This window comes from Diplotaxodon limnothrissa, linkage group LG3 (genome assembly GCF_057381915.1).
Source record: "Diplotaxodon limnothrissa isolate DT_005_m linkage group LG3, D_limnothrissa_male_GT1.1, whole genome shotgun sequence".
NCBI lineage: Eukaryota > Metazoa > Chordata > Actinopteri > Cichliformes > Cichlidae > Diplotaxodon > Diplotaxodon limnothrissa.
In genome coordinates, this window is record NC_140598.1 from 33,758,884 (window position 1) to 33,778,417 (window position 19,534).

General features: G+C 37.3%; 1 protein-coding gene across 1 annotated transcript; it reads right to left on the reverse strand.

Moving 5' to 3' along the window:
• Positions 1-5,502: 5,502 nt before the first annotated feature.
• LOC146635476 (uncharacterized) lies at positions 5,503-19,515 on the reverse strand. The gene is made up of 14 exons (XM_085350129.1): positions 19,485-19,515; positions 19,272-19,316; positions 18,758-19,018; positions 18,381-18,626; positions 18,076-18,189; positions 17,447-17,512; positions 14,738-14,800; positions 14,394-14,450; positions 14,056-14,112; positions 13,902-13,967; positions 13,682-13,764; positions 6,963-6,978; positions 6,330-6,413; positions 5,503-5,594 (listed from the first exon to the last, which is right to left on the reverse strand). Exons 1-14 carry the CDS (start codon positions 19,513-19,515, stop codon positions 5,503-5,505), a joined length of 1,281 nt encoding a protein of 426 aa, XP_085206255.1.
• Positions 19,516-19,534: the final 19 nt, after the last annotated feature.

Below are 19,534 nucleotides of genomic sequence, written 5' to 3' on the forward strand. Positions count from 1 at the left end.
TCACTCTGAGGTCATCAACAATTTTGAGCCTGTACCTAACGATGGAACCTCTGTTTCACAGCCTGTAAATGTGGCTCATCCCATGACAATAACTACACAGGTTCCAGTTGAAAAAAGGCAAATACTGAACATGTGCAGCTCTGTTATTGCTCAAGTACAATCATCAGGAGTTCCTGAAAGTACTGTGCAGTGTTTAGTTGGTTCATTGGAGGAACTGGTTAATGACATCCATGCACATGCAAAACAATCTGTTGTCGACTGTTTGTCAACTGATACATCAAGAGAAACCTTAGAAAAAGTTGAGGATTGCTTTGATCAGCTTGAAAATCCATTTTCATGTCTTAACACAGAATCTAAAAGGATAAGACATTTTGAGCAAAAATGGAAAATAGTTGAACCCATAGAGCATGTTCTTGGTGTGCGTTTTGATGTACGCAAAGATAGAACAACAGGGACATACAGGCAAGTTCCTGTCAATGATAAATTCATGTACGTTCCTATCATGGGATCCCTTTCATCTATGTTTCGAAACAGTGAACTTTGTAGCAGTTTCCAGAAAACTAAACTAAACATGGAGGGATTGTACAGAGATTTAAATGACGGCTCCTACTTCAAAAATCACAGTTTATTCTCACAACAAGAACATGCTCTCCAGATCCAGCTCTACTATGACGATTTTGAAACTGCTAATCCTTTAGGCTCAAAAAAGGGAGTGCACAAACTTGGTTGTATTTATTTTGTTTTGAGAAATTTGCCACCCGAGTTAAATTCTGTGTTGATGAACATTCATCTTGTAGCCCTTTTTCATTCAGAAGACTTAAAAAAATATGGGTTTGATCCTATCCTAAAGCCACTTGTTGATGATCTAAAGATTTTAGAGACTGAAGGAATGCAAGTGCCCTTTTCAGCCACACCTGTGAGAGGTTCGCTTTTTCAGATTACAGGTGACAACTTGGCTTTACATAGCATTTTTGGTTTTGTTGAATCATTTAGTGCAAACTATTGTTGTAGATTTTGTTTAACTGATAAGACAGAGTTGCAGTCAGTTTTTAGTGAAGATCATGTAGGCTTAACACTGCGTTCCAAAGAACTTCATTACAAACACTGTGGTGCCATTCAACAAAATCCTGCTTTGGCCTCAACATTTGGTGTAAAAAGAAATTGTTTACTCAATTCACTTCGGCTGTTCCATATTTCAGACAACTATGCTGTAGACATAATGCATGATCTACTAGAGGGAGTGGTGCAGTATGAGTTAAAGCTTGTGTTTCAGTACTTGATTAAGACCTCTTTGATATCCTTGAATTCATTGTCACAGAGAATTATAAGCTTTAACTACGGATATGCACAGAGAAGGAACAGGCCAGGTGGGCTAAAACTGGATGACAACAGCAAAGATCTTGGGCTTAATGCTGTGCAGTCATGGTGTCTTTTGCGGAATAGCCCATTGATTTTTGGAGATATCGTTTGCAGAAATGATGGACATTGGAACTTGCTACTTTTGTTAGTTCAAATTGTGAACATTGTTTTTTCACCCATTATAACTCATGGCATGACTTGCTATTTGAAACATCTGATTGCCGATCATCACAAGGCTTTCAAATCTCTCTTTCCAGAACTGAATTTGATTCCAAAGCACCACCTAATGATCCATTACCCACGCTGCATTAGAAAAATTGGGCCACTCATACATATGTGGTGCATGAGATTTGAAGCAAAGCACAAATTCTTCAAAAGATCTGTAAAGAACTTTCAAAATATCACAAAAACACTAGTAAAAAAACATCAGAATCAATTAGCCTTTCATTTTGAAAATTTTTATTTTAAAAGATTACAGTTTGGCCCCATTAATGAAGTCTTGGCCAGCAGCTTAAAAGGCAGTGAAGCACTGAATAAAATGTTCAACGTTTCTTCTATTGTTTCTACAACTTCCTGGGTCAAAAGTTATGGTACAGAATATCAAGTTGGGATGTATGTTTGTTCTGGTGTTGAAAATGAGATGCCTTTGTTCAGTAAGATTGTCAATATAATTGTTAGAGATTTCAATGCTTATCTTCTAACTTGTAAGGTCTCAACAGTATATTTCAATGATCACTTAAATGCATTTGTTATTGAGGATGGATTAGATGTCTTTGCACTGATCTCTGTAGATGATCTGGTGTACTATAGACCTTATGATAGGCAATTTTCAAATGGCACTGATGACAAAATGTACATTGTCCCATACTGTAATTTTGTATGACTTGTTTACTTGTGGTGTATCTGAATACAAAGTATTTTGGAACGTTAATGTCTTGTATTTCTTTGTGATGGGTAGATGTTGGGGGTTAATTGTAGCAGTAGAGATATCAGAGATTAATGGGAGTTTATTGTAATCTGGTGGTATTAATGATTTGACTGACACTAGTGTTAGTATTAGAAAATTAACACTATTCAGAGTTGAATTTTTAAACACCAGGGCTAGTGTAAAGTACTACCAACACTATTCGGTGTTAATTTTTAACACTTAACACCAGTGTAGAATATTTTTGACACTGGTCAGTGTTACTCAGTGTTAATCTTTAACTCTGTGCAGTGTTAAAATAACACTAGCTCATTGTTAAAAATATAACACTTTGAAAAGTGTTAATTTAACACTCAAAAGAGTGGACACATATAGACACTTTTCTAGTGTTAAATTTAACACTCACAGTGTTAATTTCACACTAGCGATTTTGCTGTGCAGAGTCATTAAACATGCCACCAATATAAAGGCAGATGAAAATAATTAAAATAAATAAATTAAAATAAAGTCTGCTGACTCCGGCATTTATGGGAGACACCCATCTCCCATAAATGCCTAAGAAGCCAGTATGAGTTTTTCTTTAATATATTTCTTGCTAAAATCGCATGTACGAACTGCTGTGTCGTGTTCAGTTTACATTGTCAGTGTCTCTCCTTTTTTTCATTAGCGAAGGACAGAGTGACACAACAAATAAAACATGGGTTGTTTTTATCAATGCAGTCATTTTACAATGTGATGCCTGGTATTTCTATATTTTTCTGCTTTAAATTTATACTATATACATTTAACAAGACATGCATTTTGACTAAATTTCATCACAGGAGAATATTTTATTTTGTTTCTTTAGAACAAAATAGAAGAGATTCAGAAGAAACTTGCTTGATGAACATCTGTCTAAGAAGCCAGACATTTATTTTACTGATTTTCTTTCTCTCTGTGTGTTCAATGAAACTAAAACACAGAGCAAGAATCACCAATTAACTTAATATGCATACAGGAACAAGGAAAATTTTCAAATGCCACATGAAAATGTTAATTCTATACAAGCCAAGACAATAAAATATGGAGTATGTTGAACTGTAAACCTTTTCTTCGGCTAAGTTTGAAGGCATTTTTGAGACTCAAAATGTGGTTTTAGTGACTGTATTAGAATTGGGTTTTGGTTAACTTTAAGGTAAGGGGCTAGGGAAAGCATAATGCCAACTAGATGTCCCCAAAAGATATGAATATACATATATACAGGGAGTGCAGAATTATTAGGCAAGTTGTATTTTTGAGGAATAATTATATTATTGAACAACAACCATGTTCTCAATGAACCCAAAAAACTCATTAATATCAAAGCTGAATGTTTTTGGAAGTAGTTTTTAGTTTGTTTTTAGTTTTAGCTATTTTAGGGGGATATCTGTGTGTGCAGGTGACTATTACTGTGCAGAATTATTAGGCAACTTAACAAAAAACAAATATATACCCATTTCAATTATTTATTTCTACCAGTGAAACCAATATAACATCTCCACATTCACAAATATACATTTCTAACATTCAAAAACAAAACAAAAACAAATCAGCGACCAATATAGCCACCTTTCTTTGCAAGGACACTCAAAAGCCTGCCATCCATGGATTCTATCAGTGTTTTGATCTGTTCACCATCAACATTGCGTGCAGCAGCAACCACAGCCTCCCAGACACTGTTCAGAGAGGTGTACTGTTTTCCCTCCTTGTAAATCTCACATTTGATGATGGACCACAGGTTCTCAATGGGGTTCAGATCAGGTGAACAAGGAGGCCATGTCATTAGTTTTTCTTCTTTTATACCCTTTCTTGCCAGCCACGCTGTGGAGTACTTGGACGCGTGTGATGGAGCATTGTCCTGCATGAAAATCATGTTTTTCTTGAAGGATGCAGACTTCTTCCTGTACCACTGCTTGAAGAAGGTGTCTTCCAGAAACTGGCAGTAGGACTGGGAGTTGAGCTTGACTCCATCCTCAACCCGAAAAGGCCCCACAAGCTCATCTTTGATGATACCAGCCCAAACCAGTACTCCACCTCCACCTTGCTGGCGTCTAAGTCGGACTGGAGTTCTCTGCCCTTTACCAATCCAGCCACGGGCCCATCCATCTAGCCCATCAAGACTCACTCTCATTTCATCAGTCCATAAAACCTTAGTAAAACCAGTCTTGAGATATTTCTTGGCCCAGTCTTGACGTTTCAGCTTGTGTGTCTTGTTCAGTGGTGGTCGTCTTTCAGCCTTTCTTACCTTGGCCATGTCTCTGAGTATTGCACACCTTGTGCTTTTGGGCACTCCAGTGATGTTGCAGCTCTGAAATATGGCCAAACTGGTGGCAAGTGGCATCTTGGCAGCTGCACGCTTGACTTTTCTCAGTTCATGGGCAGTTATTTTGCGCCTTGGTTTTTCCACACGCTTCTTGCGACCCTGTTGACTATTTTGAATGAAACGCTTGATTGTTCGATGATCACGCTTCAGGAGCTTTGCAATTTTGAGACTGCTTCATCCCTCTGCAAGATATTTTCGTTTTTTTAGTTTAGTTATCCAAAACAACGATTGTGTCGTCAGGATCTGCTTTTAAATTAAACATAGACATCTCTGATTACGATGCATGTAAAGGTGGTGGGTGGTGGGTAGGGGCCAACAGCATCCGCTCCCTTACACCTGACACATGGAAGCGCTGTGTGGTTCTAGAGGGAATGGAATGATGGATAAATAAAACAGGAAACCCAGACTGACTACAACCCAAGAGCTTGACACGGACAAAAAAGTAAACAGACTTCATATGGAGACACACAAACATACATAGACTAAATACAAGAAATTGAAAAAGGAGGAAGGGAACACAGAATAAAAGAAAATCAATTAAACACAAATAAGTGTCATGGTCTGGGTGTGTGGCTGTAAAATTCCATTGAAGGTCTGGACCTCCCTGGTATCCACCCATGGGCAGGGCCTACAGCCTCCCTCACCTGAAGCTGATTGAGGCAATCAGGTTGGAGATTTAAGCTTCAGACTTTTTTGGAAGGAATCTCAGGAGAAAGATCTGTCGTTTAAAAAAAAGATTTCATTTGCTTTGGCAGTTGAAATTATAAGTTTACACAGTGCTGGTGACCTCTGTGTGAATCGGCAGGATACTTCATAAAAAGGACAACGCTCAAGTGCGCTGCACAACATAGTGAGACAAAAGCATAGATTATAGCAACTATCCTCCTACTGCACGGATGTGGCAGTCTTGGTGTCTGCTGCGAAGCATCCTCATATTTCCATGACCTCGTCTGGTGTCTTCGTCTTTCTCTGTAAGAGACAGAAAAGGAGTACACCTCTCTGCCTAGCCTTGATAATCGAATACTATTATCCATTTTTCTTCTAGTGATTCAAAGTTGGTTTAGAATATCATGTTTGGGACTCTCTGACCCAGAGACTTATTCTAACCATTATCCATGTGTGTAAGCGTCTTTGCAATCGAGAGTCTGTGGCAAGATCTGAAAGCTGCTGTTCACAAACGCTGTCCATCTAATCTGACTGAGCTGGAGCTGTTTTGCAAAGAAGAATGGGCAAGGATTTCAGTCTCTAGATGTGCAAAGCTAGTAGAGACATACCCTAAAAGACTGGCAGCTGCAATTGCAGCAAAAGGTGGCTCTATAAAGTATTGACTCAGGGGGCTGAATAATTACGCACACCCCACTTTGCAGTTATTTATTTGTAAAAAGTGTTTGGAATCATGTATGATTTCCGTTCCACTTCTCACGTGTACACCACTTTGTATTGGTCTTTCACGTGGAATTCCAATAAAATTGATTCATGTTTGTGGCTGTAATATGACACAATGTGGAAAAATTCAAGGGGGCCAAATACTTTTGCAAGCCACTGTACATGTAGAAAATATAGAAAACAAAGCACCGAACGTGAAGAGCAGAAAACCACTGCATCAAAGCACATCGCCATCTTTGATTTAATGACAGTTACAATTACATGATGTTGAACATGAGTTAGTTGTTGTAGCTCCAACTTTCGCATAGTGAAGTAGACCCATCAGCAGCAGCAGAGCCACCATCATCTTGATGAACACAGTCTGCAAGATGAGGTAAACATTATGGTAGGGCTGTGGTGAATCTGAAAAACACAAAAATAACCAAAGTAAGTACAAAAATGTAGTTTTTAAAAGATGATTAGATTATTAATGGAAATATCCAAACCTACCTGGCCCTATGCAAAAAAGAAATTGGCCCACTTTTTTTTGCAAAATTCTTTAAGCAGCATCTTTTTTTTTTCTTTTTTTTTGCCACACTGGAGGGGTTTCAAGCATAAATGGCTTGTTTAACATTATGTCAAGCATTTCAAACAGATTTAGGTCCAGAGTTTGACTAGACCACTACAAAATCTTTATTTTGATGTCAATGACTTTGTTGCTTTGAGTGTCCTACTTTTTTCCCCCTTGTCTATTATTGCTTGTTGAGATCTTTTAGCGTATTTCACTTCATCAGATGAGTTCTATTTAAGTGAGTCACCAGGTCTAACTGCAATGAGGGATGGGTGCGTCATGTAAACGCAAATCCTGTTTAAATTTAATGAATCATTTGTTGTAAAGTTTTGTTTGTACAACACTGTGTTTTATCTTTTACTAGACCATATTTCAGTTAGAGACAAGCTTGTTAGGCTCACCCAGAAGGTGATGCGTCTGTTTGGGAAAAAAAATGTAATGCAACAGTTTTAGATTAGTGGTTGACGGGTTGACTAGGTCAGGAGTTGGAGAATCTCCAGAGAGCTGGCTGAAAGTCACAGGTGAGACACTGAGATGTTTTAAATGAAGGTGATCTGAATGACAGCTGATGCTTTTCAAAGCTGGTAAATCTCTTTGTATTAGCATTTTTGAATGCTAAAACTAAATTGCAGATTACACCCATAATTTTGACAATAAAGGGCTATTCTATTCTATTCTATTCTATTTTTTTTTGGCAAGATTCTTCTCCATGTTGTTATGCAAGAGCTAAAATGATGGTTTACCATTCTTTTTTCATGTAAGCCTTTCTGTTTTTTCAGACCATCATTTAGTCACTCAAACTACAAAGTATACAGTCAATCCACACAGTCACAAAGAGGCATGCCATTCCTCCTCTGCTGCCACACCTTGGATCATTGTCACCATTTTAGTCAGTGCTCTGTTGGTGGTAGTGGGACTGCATCACTTTGGAAAAGATTGCTGGAAAAGAGGTAATGAAAATTATTATTAATGTTATTATTATCAGATGGAAAATGAGTCTATCAGGCAGATGCATTATCAGATTTTCTCATCCAACGTTTTTTAATACAATTGAATGTCATAAACTACTGGGCTTGAACTAAGAAATCCTCTATACCTGTTTAATGGGTTTTAAAACAACAACAACAACAAAATAAAACTTTTTTGAAATGTATTTCTTTAAACTTCATAGAGGCCGGCAAGGTGGATGCAGGTTGAGTAACATATGTTGTTATAAGAAAGACAGGAGATATTTTACTGAACAGTAGAACAAAATTACTTCTTTGAATAAAAGGGTTGCTTTTTTTTTTCTCAGGTGGTGATGTCTGTAGCTTTGGTAGAGTTGTATGTCATATTTATAAATGTATAGATGTGAGTGATAATTTGAGCCTTCAAAACATACGCCTCAAATGAAAACCACATAGAATATAATTTTATAGCTACTGTATCTCAGACAGCTCAGAATAGTAAAATGCTGCATGAAGTACAATTTCAGACATGCATTCAGTTTCAAAATTAACTTTATATTAAACCCAATTACTTTCTTTTTTGATCAATAATATTCAGTGACTAGCATTCATTGTCTTTTTTTTGCCTATGGTGTGGTAATTGGTAATTACTTATTTCACATCTGCCAGGATATTTCACAGAGACCAAAATATTGCACATAAAAAGGGTAGAGCTGAGTGTAAAAGTGTAAAGTCTAATATTTTAGTTTAGTACAAAAATAGCAAAAAGCAAGAAGTTGAAGAGCAGCTGATATTTTTGCAGTCAAAGTAGAAGTGACTTGCAAACAGCAGAAATTCAATTAGAAATGTCAGTTTTTGTTAGCTCAGTAGCAACACCTTACATAATGGGCCCATGAATGGCTTCAATTTTCTTTCTAATCTTGAATGTCATTTTTTTCTAAAATTTAAAATCAAATCTAATAAATGCATTAAATAACAGACAGGGATCATGATCACTAATATTGCTGTGGTTATCATTCCCCTCACTCCCACTGTCCCTCTCCATCACAAGCTGAAGATGCATCACTCTCTAGACCAATTTCCAATAGCTTAGGACTCTTTGACACTCAGACTGGATTGTATTGTAAAATTGGATTGTAAAATTTAGAAGTTATCTATGCCTTTATTTCCCTCCCTCTAAAATAAAGTTAAGAGAGATCCTTCAGCCCTATCCACTGTGTCGCTAAAAGTGGTTGAAATTGTATGTGGTTTTGTTTAATGACAAAGTCTGCTGACTGACTGCTTATTTGAAAAAAAAATACTGATGAATTGATAATGTAAAAATGAAAAATATGTGTCAGTTACAGATTCTTACTGACATCAACGTGAACTTTTAAAGTAGAAAAAGTGAAGAGAAAATAGATAATTTTGGTTTTGTGAAAATTTATCTACTATTTTCCTTTTATGCTTTATAAGTTAATTGCACAGTTAAAGATTGGTAGTTTAGCAGTTTGGTAATTTATCAGTAAACTAAATTCCCCACCTTTTCCTTGTCTCAGATTCATTCCAAACACACTGCAGTTGTTTGGAAATGAATTTGTGCCTGTATGACTATTCATTTATTTAGTTTATTTTTTTATGCTTGTTTTATTTATGGACACGTTGTACAGAATTTTAGAGTAAAAATGGTGATATTTACGCTACTTTTGCTTCTATCAAATGCACAAATGTTTTCATCACTGCTATTGTATCAAAAACTGGAGCTGATGACTTTGTTTTAATCTCTACATTAACTAAAGATTATGGAATAAATATTAATGATAGTCTTCACACAAAGTTCACAACAATAATGATTATTATGATTAAAACATTTCATACTCACATAGGTCAAAGGTCAAAGTGTGGAAAGTCTCTTAAAACCCCAATGGAATGAATTTATGAACAGCACACAGCAACACTACATATGAGCGGGCGGAGGGAGGTTTGGGGTCTTCACTCACCCCAGTTCTGTTAGCCGTCAGGGCTGGGGGGCTGACAGGAGGTGCTGGCCGTCAAACTGGGGTCTGGGATGCGGGGCCTCCCTGCTACTGCAGATAAGGAGGTGGTCTGCTTGCCTCCACCCCAGAGAGAAGGGTTACATCTCCTGGGTCTAGGTGCGGCTTGCCCCTCTGAGGGCGGGGTTACCTGGACCTGGGATATAGAGTATGTTTGGGGAGTGCGACTGTCTGTGCAGTGTCTATTTGTGTCGGTCTACATGTTGGGTGAGTGCCGAGTATTTGGTTGTGCATATGGGGTGGGAATGCACGTTTGTGTCCACGTGCGCCTGTTTGTCTGTGTCTATATGTCAGGTAGACTCAACCTCTCTGGGTACATCTCAGGCCCTCCAAAGTACGGAGGCCTATCTCCCCTCACCACACTCCCTGCCGGTGGCTGATGCCCTCAGACGTTGGTGTGTTGGTGGTCCTTGTCATCTGGGGCTGGGCGCTCATGTATGTACCGGCTCACTCCCAGTGGCCGATTGGCGGGGCCGGGCGCCTGTGGCCCGGCTGGGCTCCTTCCAGGGGTTGGGATGCCCTCAGACCTCTGGCCTCTGGGCCTGAAGCTCGGTCCTCTCTGGCACAGCTGGCTGCCGGCAGAGCCCGCGGGCACGCCACTGCAACCCCCTCTGGCCTCTGCTTCGTAGCTGCTGGGTGACCTCTCGTTTGGGGCTCTACTCAGCTCCTCCCAGGAGGGTGGCACGGTTCCCCCCCCTTTGGTGGTCCTCCTCGGGTCCTTGTACTCTGGGGCCTCTGGATATCTGGGGCCTGGATCTCCTCCATACCTGCTTCATACCCTGGTGGACGGGGCTATGGCTCCCCACACTCCCTAGAAGATCGTTACATGGAGAAACCTTTGGAATACAAGCACGCTGATCCACACAGGTATGCACACAGGTGTTCACATGGGTGTTCACAGACGCGGACTACACCTTTCTTGGCTGCTGCCTCAAAGCACATTGTGCGCTGTCTATCTTGCGTGCTGCACAATATCGTTTATTATTTAGTATCTACTGTTATCTACTGCTAGCAAGTTTATTGTGATGGTGCTGTTGTTTTTTATTATGTTGCTCTTTGCTGTTTGCTTTCTCTTCTGGTTTTTTTCTCCATAAAGGTGATCCAGGTGTTTTGTTTGTTTGTTTTTTTTGTTTTTTTTTCTCTCTTCCCCCCCTTCTCACCGTCTCTTCTCCCCTTTGGTTTTCTTTCTTTCTCTCCCTCTCTTTCTTTCATTCTTTCCCCCTGTCCTATCCCACAGTCATGTCTGTCCCGTTTGTAGCAACTGAAAATAAAATAAATTCATAATTATAATAAAGGTCAATCAAATGGACCAATATGGCAAGGCCATGATGATCCACTTGGTAAAATAAATCCGCTTGGTGTCTTTCTTGGCCTTAAGACAACAATTCTGATGGCTATAGATCCAAACGGGACAAAAAAGAAAAGAAAAGAAAAAAAAAGATTAGTGGTTGACCACAGTGAGTGTGTGCGTTACAAGCTGTAATGATTCTTTTCTTGTAAACAGCATTCATACACATAGAAGACAACAGACAGGTCAAGTCAGGTGCTTTTATTAGCATTCAGCCTCATATTTACTTATAACCATGTGGGTCTGGCAGCCAGCTGTGTCTAACTAAGTAGACAAAAGTTATCACAATTTATAAATGTAGAAACCAAAAATCTCTCACTGAGATGTGATTATGTCTTCAATAAGATCACTCTGCAACCTGCAAGATAGAATGGAATAGAAAAAAACTTAAACAAACAAAAAACATAGAAACAATTTTTGTATTCTGTACATTGTAAGCCAATTTTAATGTCAACGAGTAGTTGCCAAACATGTATTATCACTTTTGATGTAAAGTATATTTTTCTTGTACTGTAACAAGGTTTCTTTTCTACATACGTATTATTTCATGGCAGCATCATTTAACACAAGTTTGGGAATGAGTATATAAGCTATATACAGTGATGTGAAAAGTGTTTGCACTCTTCCAGATTTTTGAGTTGGTTTTTTTTTTTTTTGTATTTTTGTTACACCTGAATGTCTCAGATCAAAGAAATTTAAATATTAGAGCTAGATAACACAAGTAAACACAAAATACTGTTCCTAAATACAGGTGTTCATTTTAAGGATGAAAACAATCCAAACCTACATGGTATTGTGCCTTTTTTTTTCTTAAATTTTATTTTTGCTTTTAAATTAAACATAACATGCTTATACAAAATCAACCAAGAACAATTACTGTTTTTAACATTTATGAACTTATAAGCATGAAAGGAAAAAAAAAAAGAAAGGAAAAAGGAAGAAAAAGAAGAGGAAGAAAAAAACAAAAAACAAAAAGAAAAAACAAATAAAATAATTCACGCAGAGTGTGAGGCATGAATTATGATCAGTTATTTTTTTAAGAATTCTAGAAATGGTTGCCAAATCATACAAAAACTCGCCAGTTTCCCCTCTCTATCAAATCTTATCTGCTCCACCCTGGCCACAGATACCATCTCATTAAGCCACCTGTTAAAACACGGGGCCGAAGAAGACCGCCACTGTAAAAGAATAAGTTTCTTTGCAGCCAGCATACCCATTGTAATTATCTGTTTTTGTGAAAAGGAAAAAGATTCGACTGATGCAAATGATCCAAGTATAGCCAATGTATCATCACGTGGTACTTTTTTCCTAAATTGGTTTGAAAACCACATAAAAATCTGGCTCCAAAAAGCATTCAAAACAGGGCAATGCCAAAATAAATGTGCAAGGGAACCTTCACCGACTTTACATCTGTCACATAAGGGGGATACAGAATTATAGATCCGGTTAAGTTTAAGTTTAGAAAAGTGTAGTCTATGAATGACTTTAAACTGGATTAGTTTATATCTGGCATTTATTGTATTGTGCCTTTTTAAGGTCATGCAACAGCAACTCAGTTTAGGTCAGTATTGAGGTCAGGACTTTGACTGGGCCACTCCAAAATCTTCATTTGGACTTGCTAGTGTGTTTTGGACCGGCTGTAAAACGCAAGTCTGCTTTGCTGGAGGTCACAAACAGATGACCAGACATTCTCCTTCAGGATGTTTTGGTAGAGGTCCTGAGACAGGAAAACAGCCCAGACCATCACACTACTACCACCATATTTTACAGTTGCTATGATGTTTCTTTTCTGAAATGCTGTAGGTTTTATTACAGATGTCATGTGACTGAAACCTTCCAAAAAAATTAACTTTTGTTTTGTCAGTCCACGAATATTTTCCTAAAAGTCTTGAAGATGTTTTTGGCAAATGTCAGACATGCCTGTATGTTCTTTTTGTTCAGAAGTGGTTTTCTCCTTGAATTCTTCCATCATTTTTGCCCAGTCTCTTTCTTATTGTTGAATCATGAACTCCGACATTAAGTGAAACACGAGGCCTGTGGTTCTTTAATGTTGTTCTTTGAGTTCTTTTGTGACTTCCTGGATGATTCGTTGATGTGCTCTTGAAGTAATTTTGGTAGACCAGTAACTCCTGGGAAGATTCACCACTGTTCCAGGTTTTTTCCATTTGTGTACAATGGCTCTCTCCGTGGATCATTAGCGTGCCAAAGCATTAGAAATGGCTTTGTTACCTTTCCAGACTGATAGATTTCAGTGACATTGTTTCTCAGGTGTTTCTTTAGATGATGATGATATTGTTTTTTTGACATATTTTAAGCAGATTCACTTTGTCAGACAGGTTCTGTTTAAGTGATTTCTTGATTCAACAGGTCTGCCAGTAATCGGGCCTGAGTACTGTTAGTGAAACTGAGCTTTCCAAGCTTTCCGAACAATGTGATTAATCACAGTTAATTCCTGATTTAACAAAAAGGGCAATCATTTTTTCACACAGGACCAGGTAGGTTTGTATAACTTTTCTCCCTCAATCAATGTAATCGTTAATTAAAAACCGCATTTTGCATTTACTTGAGTTATTTTTGTTATTAAAATGTGTTTGATAATCTGAAACATGTTATTATGAAAATGCAAAACACTAGGAAATCAGGATGGGGCCAACACTTATTCACACCACTGTATATCTATATTATAACACTGGAGTTAGCATTGGAGTGTCTACACTATGAAACCCATTTATTCATCTTCATCACATATTATCTGAATGCAACACGTAAGGCATAATTGCCCCCAGTCTTACCGTCTGGATTGGAGAATAAAAGGGATCCTCTGCTATTGGCTGGTTTATACCTGGTGAGAGGATTTTTGTGGTGGATTCTGATTCTGCTTTGATAATAGATGGAAATAAATTAGTTGGTAACCCATATTTCTATATAATAAAACACTTGTTAGGTGATGTTTCTGCTGTTGCTTAATCTAAGCATCACTATTAAATGGCTTTTAATCACAATGAGTCTCACCTTGTGGATGAGTGTCACCCTGGGCTAAACTGTAGTAAAAGCTTCTAGAAGACAGTTCACCTTCATCTAATAGAATGAAACCGAAAGAAACAGTGGGAGTGAAAAGATAGGTAACCATAATAACATTATGGCTTTTAATCACAATGAGTCTTACTTTGTGGCTGAGTTTCACCCTGGGCTAAGCTGTAAATAGGTCTATTGGACCGTGCATCTGATGGAGAGAAACAGTGAGAGTGAAAGAATAGAGGACCAAAGTAATATCAGTGACAATGACCAAGGATTGCTAACCTCTATATTCAGTGGTTTTAATTTAAGTTTTTAGGGAAATCTTGAATATGTTGTTCTATAATAAAATGACATTAGTTTGAAGCCCATTTTTTATGTAATAACACACTTATTTACCTTAGATTGTTTCAAATACTAGGTGATATTTCCTTTTTTTCTTAATCTTAGTGTCACTATTAAATGACTTTTAATCACACTGAGTCTTACCTTGTGGTTGAGTGTCCCCCTGGACTAAGCTGTAAATAGGTCTATTGGACCGTGCATCTGATGGAGAGAAACAGTGAGAGTGAAAGGATAGATGACCAAAGTAATATCAGTGACAATGACCAAGGATTGCTAACCTCTATATTCAGTGGTTTAAATTTAAGAAAAATGTTGAATATGTTCTATAATAAAATTAAATTAGTTTGAAGCCAATTTCTTATTTACCTTATTTGCACTAATAATATTAACACTTATTTACCTTCGATTGTTTCAAATACTACGTGATATTTCTGCTTTCTTAATCTTAGTGTCAACAACAAATGACTTTTAATAACACTGAATCGTACCTTGTGGTTGAGTGTCACTCGGGACAAAGCTGTAGTAAATGGATGTAGACGACAGTGCATCTTCTTTCATCAGAGAGAAACAGTAAGAGTGAGAGGATGAATAACCACAGTAATATCAATATCAATAACAATAATCTGTGTTTGCTTTTTAATATATTCATAGATTTTCATTTGAATTTAGTAAAATTTCACATTCACAGTTAGATAAGAATGCAGCTTTTTGGTTAGTTAGAAATAAAATAACTAACCAACAAATATATGTTTATATATATTTCATCAGATTCATCAATCATTAATCTATGTTATAAAAGCTAAATCCTAAAGTTAAATTAGCAAAATAGTTATATATGTTGAGTGACTGCTCTATCCGCCAGTAGCTGGGGAATTATATGTACATGTTTATCATAGCGAGAGCAGTCGCTCTAGTAGCCATCATGGAAGGACAAGCCCTGCATGGTATGTACCACTGGCAGATGGAACAAGTGGTTGACATCCAAAAATCCAACGAGTGGCTGTACAAAGCTGGACTGAAAGACAGAGGCACTAATCATAGCAGCACAGGAAAAAGTTCTGATCACAAGATCCATAGAGGCTGGGGTCTACCACGCCAGACAAGTTTGTTTCCAGATACAGACAGACAAACTGTTGATGGCTAACCAACATGACATAGTAGTGGTAGACATAGGTTAAAATTTCTAGAGTACATGCCAAACAAGCCTGTCAAGTATGACCTTGAGATTTTCTGGGTTTGGGATTCACACATCCCCAATGCAATATCTAGAATGTTTTCACAGGGATACAAATAAGGAAAGAAGTTCAGAAGAATTTGAGGGAAATCACTGTCCAGCATTTGTGCGCTGATAAAAGCCACAACTCAGCCACATGATAACAGCAGACAGGACAGGTCTAAAGACAACAAGATTTCAGTTCCAAATAACAAAGATAATTTGTTAAAGTCAGCAGTCCATGTGGGAAATACAATGTATATATGTGCAGTGATTAAAGCCAAAACTCAAAGCTCCAAACAGTGAGGGGACAAAGCAAGAAAAGATAACACAGACAGGAATTGTGTAGACAGTTACACACACGCTCTCTCTCTCTCGCACATACACACAGACACACACACAAATGGACGTTGACATCATTCTATTGCTGTTGTGTCACTTTATGACATAAATTTGACTGTGTACCACGCTATATACCACAGGTCTTCAGGCTGGCAGTAGTTTAACCGTTACTTAAAAAGCCATCTCTAGACCCAGTGGTCATAATTAATTATTGCCCAATCTCTAACCTTCCTTTTATTCTCTGGATACCATTATTTTGGCCTCCAGTAACACTGTGAGGAATCTTGGAGTCATTTTTCAACAGGATATTCTTCAATGCACATATTAAACTAACACTCTACTTTTCAGATCAGGCTTAAAACTTTCCTTTTTGCTAAAACATATATTAAGGGCTGGATCAGGTGACCCTGAATCCTCCCTTAGTTATGCTGCACAATAATGTTTAATATTTAGTATTTACTGTCATATTCCCATATATCATTGTGATGTTGTTTATTCTATTACTCTTGTTCTCTTCTGCTTGTTTTCTTTTTTCTTTCTCAACAGGTGATCTAGGTGATCGATAGATGCATTTTTTTTTATTTTTTTTTTCCTGCCCATTCTGTTGTTTTTTGTTTTTTGCCCTTCTCCCCCGTCCCTCTTCTCAGCTGTTTCTCTTTCCCTCTTTCTTTCTCCCCTTCTTTCCTCCAGTCAAGTCTGTCCCGTATTCAGCAAGTGAAAATAAAATAAACAATAAAAGATGAATCAAATGGACCATTACGGCAAGGCTGGGATGATCAATTTGGTAAAGTAAATCCGTTGGGCATCTTTCTTTGCCTTTAGACAATAATTCTGATGGCAAAAGAGCCAAACGGGACAGGCAAAAAAAAAAAGTTATGCTGCAAAAGGTGTAGACTGCTGGGGGATTCCCATGATGCACTGAGACCTCTCTGCATTTAATGATACTTGTTATTAACCTCTGTCTCTTTTCCACAGCATGTCTTTGTCCTGTTTTCCTTCTCTCACCCCAACCGGTCGCAGCAGATGGCCCCGCCCCTCCCTGAGCCTGGTTCTGCCGGAGGTTTCTTCCTGTTAAAAGGGAGTTTTTCCTTCCAACTGTCGCCAAAGTGCTTGCTCATAGGGGGTCATATGATTGTTGGGTTTTTCTCTCTATGTATTATTGTAGGATCTACCTTACAGTATAAAGCACCTTCAGGTGACTATTGTTGTGATTTGGTGCTGTATAAATAAAATTGAAAATTGAATTAAAATTAATTATGTTATATGTGTTCATGTTTTCACCTTTCATTGAGTTTTTAACTCCTATACTTTTTAAGTGCTCAATTAAAAGCTGTGTTAAATATTTATGTTGAAATGAAATGCATATCAGAAGTTGTACTTCTTGCCACATGTAACCTTTCTGAGCTGTATGAGGAAACTCAAATCTCTCACTGTAGATACAGTTCATATCTGAAAGAGACTTGGAGTCTATGTGGTTTTCATTTGAGGCGTAAGTTCACTAAGCTCAAATTAACACTAGCATCTGCACATTTATAAATAACACATACCCACTGACAAAACGTTCAGACAGTGCACTTTTTTTCTGCTTACGACTTCATAGAAAAAGTATTGTGCTACTGCAGTTGAAAACTCATAAACATACCTTTCTTCTTCCTGTTTTTTCTTACGGCAGCACATGTTGCTCTACCTGTGTTCACTCTACTGGCCTCTATGGACACGGAAACACAAAACATAAAAATCATTAAAATGCTGATAAACTACGTTTTAGAGTAATGATGTTAGTGTAATGCACAACAGGCATGTTGATTTCAAAACAATGCATAATCTAATTAGGCAATACATCTCTTGGGCTGAGAATAATCTCCTAAATGCTATCATCATAATTATTTCAAATTCTGACATAAAATAATTTCTCAAATATAAGGTACAGAAAGTATTTATTATAATTATTAAATTTGTTCCACTGAACAATAAAAATGAACAGAAAATATTAACACAGTATCTCTGTTCTGACCTGTTTGAGCTTCAGTTGTGCCTTAACCATCTACGTTTAGAAAAATGAACAAAGATATTTTTCAAACATTATATGTGACATGCAATTATCACTTTTAATTTGTCCATGTCAGAACACCTAAGGTGCCTCGATTCCAGATTAATGTTGCAAAGAAAACATATATGTTTAGTATGTACAGCAAAGCAAAAGCATTGAATCCAAAGTTTTGCATGAAAAGAAAATATTTTCAGTATTTTCATTACCTCTGTCACACTAACCTTTGCTAAAGTGATACAGTCCCATGGTCACAATCAAGAGAAAAAGAAATAAAATCATAGCAGTGATCCAAGGTGTGGCAGCAGGGGAAGCGTGGCTTGTCTCTATGTGACTGTCTGGATTAGTAGTTGAATTCACAATTTGAGAGTCCAAATGACAGTTTGAAAAGAGAGAAGAGTTCAGTTAAGACAACAAAAACCCCAAATGTTCATTTTCAGATGTTCAGTGTTTATTCAGACTGACACATTTTAAATAGTGTGTCAGGCTCAACAGTTTTGCTTCATTTTCATATTTCTTTGTGTTTCACCTGTGACTTTCAGCCAGCTCTCTGGTGATTCTCCAACTCCTGAGATGTTACACTTGTAAAGTCCCTCGTTTGATTTTGAAACTCTGTGGATGGTCATGTTTCCTGTGGAGGTTCTATGGATAAGACGTCCATCTTTGTAGAAATCAGCTGTAAAGTTGGAGGAAGCAGTTTTGTTTCTGCAGCTCAGAGTCACAGTTTCTTCCATTAACACAGAAACAGCAGGACTCTCCAGGATAACAGAACCATCTGAAACAACAAACATTTGATATTTATTTAATGTAAATTTAAATAGAAAGCAATATTAAATTATAACCAATATTAAGTAATTAAAATTTATCAAAAGTTGTTGTTCTTTCTTTATTTTTCTTCAAACGTACTAGTGACACAAATGTTGATACTGTTGCTTCTTATTCCTCCTTCAGTCTCATACCAGTACTCTCCACTGTCGTCTGTATAAAGAGTTCTCATTTTGCAGGATGATCCTGTTGGTGTCCTCATGTTAGTTTTGCTACATGCATTTATTTTCCTTTTAAGTTTATGCAGAACTTCACAATAATCGACTCCTTCACAGTGAAATGTTGTGGATTCATATTCAAAGAACTGCAATCTGTTTGGAACAATATGAAGAGAAACTGCATCTGAAACACAGAATAAAGAAAGATTCAGTTTAGATTCTTATTACTTAAACTGATGTACTAGACTTTAATAATGACAGAGTAAAAATATATATATTTTTAATGTGTATCATAAGTCATATGATGATTAATCATCACAGGACGCGTTTTGCTAAAATCACAAAAGAACAAGAAACAACAACTTTTCTTCTGAATTGCTCTCTCCTCCAAAATGTTTAATGATTTTAATATAGATGAGAAAATAGCATGTACACACCAATTTTCAGATCCTGTGCACCCAGCAGAATCATGCTGGCCATCACTAAAGAGACACAACAAAGTTTCATATTTTCTTTTTGACTTTTACAGCTAAGAGTAAACGTGTCATCACATCTTATAACTGGATCACAAAAATGCATTAGGTTACTGTATCTTAAGGTAAAAAGAAAAAAAAAGCAATATGGTCAAGTGGAAATGAGAAAGTACTCACACAGTCTGATGCACAGAGCTCTAACGTCCATGTTGTCTTGCTGCAGACTA

Bases quoted from the DNA above. Each gene is read 5' to 3' on its own strand.
- LOC146635476 (XM_085350129.1), bottom strand. From the start codon at position 19,515: ATGGACGTTAGAGCTCTGTGCATCAGACTGT. The intron at 19,317-19,484 runs GTGAGTACTTTC...GTGTCTCTTTAG, and splicing joins AGCTCTGTGCATCAGACTGT to TGATGGCCAGCATGATTCTG. The intron at 5,595-6,329 runs GTCTACTTCACT...TGTCTCTTACAG, and splicing joins GGCTCTGCTGCTGCTGATGG to AGAAAGACGAAGACACCAGA.